The sequence below is a fragment of the Galendromus occidentalis genome, unplaced genomic scaffold, assembly GCF_000255335.2.
Source record: "Galendromus occidentalis unplaced genomic scaffold, Mocc_1.1 scf7180000077261, whole genome shotgun sequence".
Taxonomy (NCBI): domain Eukaryota; kingdom Metazoa; phylum Arthropoda; class Arachnida; order Mesostigmata; family Phytoseiidae; genus Galendromus; species Galendromus occidentalis.
In genome coordinates this window covers 1-6,076 of record NW_003805249.1, presented here as the reverse complement: position 1 = coordinate 6,076, position 6,076 = coordinate 1, and the positions used below count along the sequence as shown (strand labels likewise).

At 49.3% G+C, this 6,076-nt stretch overlaps 1 protein-coding gene across 1 annotated transcript; it reads right to left on the bottom strand.

Annotated features, from left to right (window-relative positions):
* Positions 1-1,799: 1,799 nt before the first annotated feature.
* On the bottom strand, positions 1,800-2,201 carry LOC100899749 (uncharacterized protein K02A2.6-like). Its single transcript, XM_003742042.1, has one exon. The coding sequence runs from the start codon at positions 2,199-2,201 to the stop codon at positions 1,800-1,802; it is 402 nt and encodes a 133-aa protein (XP_003742090.1).
* Between the last annotated feature and the right edge of the window lie 3,875 nt (positions 2,202-6,076).

The window sequence follows — 6,076 nt, the reverse complement described above, 5'->3', positions numbered from 1 at the left end:
TCCCTTTTTCTTAGGATTCTGTACTGTGGCTTCATCCCTTTTCATGAGGAGACCACTTCCACTGACTTCGAACTTGTCGTCAGTCAACTTGCTTACGGAGATCAAGTTCTTCCGCATCTTGGGAACAAACAGAACATTGTCAAGATCAAATGTTTGTGCTTGACCGTGAGCATCGACAGTCAGACGGATCGTACCCTGCCCGAAAACCTGCAGGCAGTGGTTGCTCGCAACTCTGACTTCCCGGGTGTCGGTGTTCTTGTCAAAGTCAGTGAACCAGATCTTTGAGTTCACTATGTGGTGGGATGCTCCGCTGTCGATGAGGACTTGATTTGATTTGTCCTGGACGCTAAAGGTGTCGGCCGGAAATGCTTCGGCAACTTTGGCCCTTGGCCTGTTTCTGGAATTTTGATTCCTCTTCGGCTTGCGGCATACATTTTGCATGTGTCCCATCAGTCCACAGTTGTAGCACTTGATTTTGCTACGCGTATTCGTTACGCTTCGTTGGTTTCTTTGCTGGACGGAACTTCGGTAGCCGCCGGATCTTGGTCGTCGGCGAAATCTACCTCTTCGATTCTGATTTAGATTTCGATTGCCACTGATTCTGGTCTGTGCAAGCAGAGCCGAGGCCTGATCTACCTCTCGCTCCTGAGCTCTTCTTGCACCTTCTGCCCTGAGGACCTCCTCTAGCAATGTGTAGGTCTTATCAGCCTCAGCTCTTGCTGCCCAAGCAAATCTGAGCGAGTCCCATTCTCTTCTTGCACACTTGATATAATTTGCAATGATAAAACCAGTTTCAGTAAGATTGTTTTGAAGATTTTTAAACATGGTGAGATTGTCTTCCATCGATCTGTTTTTAAGAAACTTGAAAGACATGAATCTCGAAATTGCTGTATCTTTGACAATGCCAGTTTGGTTTGCGAATCTTCTCTTGATCTTTTCATAGATTTCGCTGGCAGTGAGAATTTCGGTTTCACCATAGAAAAGAGTTATGACAAGATTTGGGTGAATAAAGGAATAGAGAATTCGTTTTCCAAGTAGATTTGCTGCCTTAAATTTTCTAACTTGTTCTTTTTGAATAGTGGTCCATTCGTTCTTTTGTTCCGTTCCTTTTTCTGACATTACCAAATCCCAGCAATAAGATCTGCGACATCTTGATTTTGAGATAGGTAGATAGGGATAAGGGATTTCCAGGCTACGTAGTTCTGTCCGCGCTCTTTCAGCGTGACTGGGCATTGTGTCAACCGACGGGTGGTCGAGTGGTTAGCGCGTTTGTCACTTCTCGTGCAAACGTGCGTTTCACTTCGTGAAATGCCGCAACGACGCCGCTCGCGCGGGAGGCGGTGTGGGTTCGATCCCTGCTGCCGGAAAAATATGCAGGTACTCGGTCTTGATCCTCCTGGGTACATTTGCTCTATGGATCCGTCCTCGGAAGCAATGTGAATAACAGTACCCGGGACGTTAAACCTTGGCTGTGTGGATCAGCCCGAAAAAGTTTTTTTTTGGGCATTGTGTCAGGTTCTTTTTATATTCTGGCTCTGAGCCTGACATGTCCGGAATGGACATGTTTGATCCCGGTCCTATTAAGTAAATGGTTGCTTACTTTGTGGATCGTTGAAGAGCTAACTCGTGCTGATAACGTATTCGATATTCACTGGACACTTAAGCAGAACTCAGTATAATAGAATAGACATTTGGTGTTGCCCAGTGTTTATTCCAGATGTTGCAGTGCTTATATAAGTCCAGAAGAAGTGGAAAGTGGTAAAGAGAAAGAACACTGTCTCCCTCAGTGTATCAGACGGTTACAGGGGACATAGATTCTGAACAGCTTCCTTCATTGTTTTTCTGAACTCGAAACTTGCGTATTGACGACCATTGTCGACTCGCATAGTCTTTGGAATTCCGAAATGCGCGAAGCAGCTGAAACAGGCTTGGATCAGGGTCTTCGATGTGATGTTGCTCAACTTCTGGATCTCGAAATAGACACTATAATGATCTACCACGACTTGGTAGTGGGATCCATCGAATTCGAAAATGTCTGCTGCCACGGTTTGCCAGGGGAGAGATGGTATCTCCGATATGATCATTAACTCTTTTGGTAGGCTCGGCGCATTTTCCTGGCATGCATGGCATTGTCGAACGAATGCCTCGATGTCTGCATCGATTGACGGCCAGTAAACACTACCTTTGGCTTTGTTCTTCATCTTTGTCATACCACAGTGCGACCGGTGTAGTTGCTTGAGCACCTCACTTCGCCATCACGGCAGAGATCAAAAAAGCATTCCTACAGTTCGAGATCGCTCAGAGCGATCGAACGTTTCTAATTTAAGGTTCAAGCGGCCGTTGGGGATCAGCAAAAATCCCAATGCGCCAATTAGAGAGTTCCAGGCCAAAGTTCTCGATTTTGGCCTGATATGCTCACCTTGGCTCCACATCAAAGGGGTTCGATATCACCTCGAGGACTGCAAGAGTCAGTTCACGGCCGACGCCAAATTCATCGAGGTTTCGTCAAACCTACACATGGACGACATTTGTCTGCAAGCACTCCCTGGCCGACGCGGATCACGAGGTGACTATCCTGTTTAAGATGTTCCAGCAGGCCCGCTTTCCGCTTTCCAAATGGGGCACAGCCAACGAAGAGGTGGCGAAGAGCATCCTCGAGCTATCTCCACTTAAGAACACAACAGTCACAGTCTGAGAGGAAAATGCGAAGTTCCTCGGAGTCCAATAGCATCAGCCAACTGACAGCCTGGGGGTCTTCACACGGAAAGCCCTATCAGAACTCTGGAGCGGAACTCCTTCGAAACGAAAGCTCCTCAGGGGACTCGCTCAAACTAACGACCCGCTGGGTATGCTGACCCGGGTCACCGTCAGAGCGAAAACGCTCTTCCAGTCGCTCTGGAAACTCGAAATCGATTGGAACGATCCGTCACCGACGGAAGTCATCGAATCGTATCAAAATTTCATCGCCACACTCCGACAGTGTGCCGACAACAGAGTCGAGCGCGCACTGAGCTCACGTCTATCAAGCGCGACGTTCGAAAAACACGCTTTCTGCGACGGGTCGCTCGAAGCCTACGGCGCAGCGATAAACCTGAGAACAATCGACAGGGGTTTCGCCCAAGCCAGGCTTGTCGTCGCAAAGGCTCGACTAGCACCGGCTCCGAGGGTACTTGAAGCCCGAGGTGGCCACGGAGTACTTCTGGATCGATAACTTGGCGTGCGTCTCATGGATCCACAGCCCTCCAGAGAAGTGGCAACCATTCGTGGCGAACGGAGTTCGCGAAATCACGAAACTGTCGGACTCGAATACTTGGCGATACATCCAGTCGGAAGAGAATCCAGCGGACATTTTATCCAGAGGCACCAACATCTTGAACCCACAGAGCCGTTACCGATGGCTCTCCGGACCGATATGGCTCAGCGATCCCAGCTGGAAACCACCGGCGAAGCAGATCGAGGTAGGGGAGACAGCGGAGAAATGAACAGCGGCACCAACTCAGTGTCCACACGCGGTGCGTTACAACGGAGACAACGTCATCGACGATCTTCTCGATCCGGCCCGCTCCTCCTCTTGCTTCAGAGCTGATCAGAGCACAGGCTTCCTGCAACCGACTCAGGACATTCGCTCAGTCGATCAAGTCGAGACGGCGTCGCTCACACTCGAGCAGTTAAACACGATCGCTCCAGCTAGACACGGCCGAATGTCAACAAGCCGAGAAAGACCTTGTGAGAAGAATCCAGGGAAAATACTTCCGAGAGGGAATCTTGAACAGGTGCGAAGATATTCCGAAATCCTGCGTGCTCGCCCAATTCTTCCCATTCATAGACCCGAATGGTTTGATGAGGCGCAAGTCGCGTCTGGAAAGATCGAACACTCACTCGTACGACGAGAATCCCCCCATCATCATTCCGGGCAGCGACGGGAGGGCGGAGCTACTCGTGCTTTCTGCTCGCGGCAGAGAGTGCTGGCATTGGGGTGGAGTAGCAGCGACGCTGCAGAAGCTTCGTCAGCAATTCTTCATCCTGAAAGCAAGGAAAGTCGTCCACGATGCACTGAGACATTGTCCCGGTTGCGAGCGATTCAATGCAAAACCAGCAGCAGAACCGACTCCGGTCTTAACGGCGTTTCGAGTCGAAATCACTCCACCGTTCCTCTCCACGGGAGTGGACTTTGCCGGGCCGCTATACTACAAAAGAGAGAATGGGAGGAAAGCCAAGTCGTACATCCTTTTGTTCACGTGTGCATTGTCACGAGTTGGGATCAGATCTCGTGGATCGGGACCATTCTCATGTAGTTTTTCACCAATCGCTCTCTTTTCGCTCTCCACTCAACTCTGGGACCGAGTCAACGCCGCGCCGAGACGCGACGCCAACGTCTCGGAACGGAAAAAACGTCAATCGCTTCCGACATATGGACGTCAATCTATTGGTGCTGATTAGGATTTGATAACTATATGAGAATGGTTCCTGATGGAAATATGTAGCTCTTGACCCACTCGGGGATACCCGATGTAGGAAGAAGTGTTATATCCGTGTAACAGTTTTCAGTCTTCCGTGTCTAGAATGTAGCACGTCCTGGATAGCTTCTCTCTCCTGGCTACGCGGACTGTCATAGCTTCCTTGTCCGCTGTACTATAAAAGCATACGTCTATGTAATAAAGACACTCTGGCTGGTTACTCAGGCTATCCTGGTTGCCGACTTCGCTTGACGTGTTCTCAACCGAAAGTCCCGTGTATTTATTCAACATCGTGAATCCCTCCACACCGTATCTACCTCACAGCTGAATTTTGACTGAGCATTCGACTAGTGGACCATCAAATTTCCAACATATTTCGTTATCAGCACGATAGCGCCTAAAAAATCAGTGAGTCTCAACGTTACCGCCAACACCAACGATACCATAAGATCGAATCGCATTATCCTCAAGAATGACGGAAGCAACTACTTGGCATGGCGCATCATTCTGCCTGTCTATCTACAAGCTCAATCGTATGCTTGGGAAGTGGTCAACGGAGATCTGGACCCACTCAAAGAGTCAGAGAAAGCCCACTACGAAATTGGAAACAAAAATGGGAGAGAAGTGATACTCGGCACACTTCAACAAGCAACCCTGATTCGTTTGTTCTCCAAGGATTCGGCTTCCGTGACAGCTAAGGATGCATACGATCGTCTCGTCAACAACTACCAGCCCAACAGTCCGATATTCGCTGACATTGCCATCGATAAATTCATGAGCTTCACCTACAACAAATCTATTAGCGTCCGTGACAATCTGATTTCCAAAAATTGGTCGATGATCTGGACGAAACAGAAAGCGGAATGTCAACGAAATAGCATCACAGCAAGGCTCGTCAATGCCCTCCCAGCCAGTTGGGAAACCTTCAAATCCAGCTGGGGCACCAGGGATGCAAAGCAGAAGACGTTCGAGAATCTGGTGGAAATGATCATTGCAGAAGATGCAAGGAAGAATATGAACAACTCTCAAGCACAGGATACTACAACAGCTTTAGCGGCCAGAGTCGGTGGTCGGCGACCTACCCATGGAAGGCGCCACCAACAGTCTACCTCAACAATGAGAAGCAGCAGGACGTACCAACGGAACACATCTACCATCACCTGCTGGAACTGCAACAAGCAGGGTCACAAGGCTGCTTCCTGCCGCAGCAGGCCTAACAATCGTCCCAGACAACCCACAGCTCAAATCGCCGAGGTTTTGACAACCAGTACACATCCACCTCAGCAGGAGGGATCAGAGGTGGGTGGAGTACGATTCCTAATCGATTCCGGCGCTTCGTGTCACATTGTGAACGACCGAAGATACTTCACTAAGTACGATTCACTTGGACATCCCGGGATGTGACATTGGGCGATTCCTCGACCGTACAAGCACACGGGAGCGGAAACGTCGAATTCACCGTTCAATGTGGAGATCGGAATGTGAAAGTGAAACTTGAGCGTGTGCTACATGTGCCTAAGATGACGTATTGCCTGATTTCCTTAGGTGCACTTCTAAGTTCTGGATACCGGTGCACAGTCCGTTGTGAGGGAATTCTCTTCCAGAGGAAGAATGACAGA

Bases quoted from the DNA above. Each gene is read 5' to 3' on its own strand.
- LOC100899749 (XM_003742042.1), bottom strand. From the start codon at position 2,201: ATGAAGAACAAAGCCAAAGGTAGTGTTTACTGGCCGTCAATCGATGCA.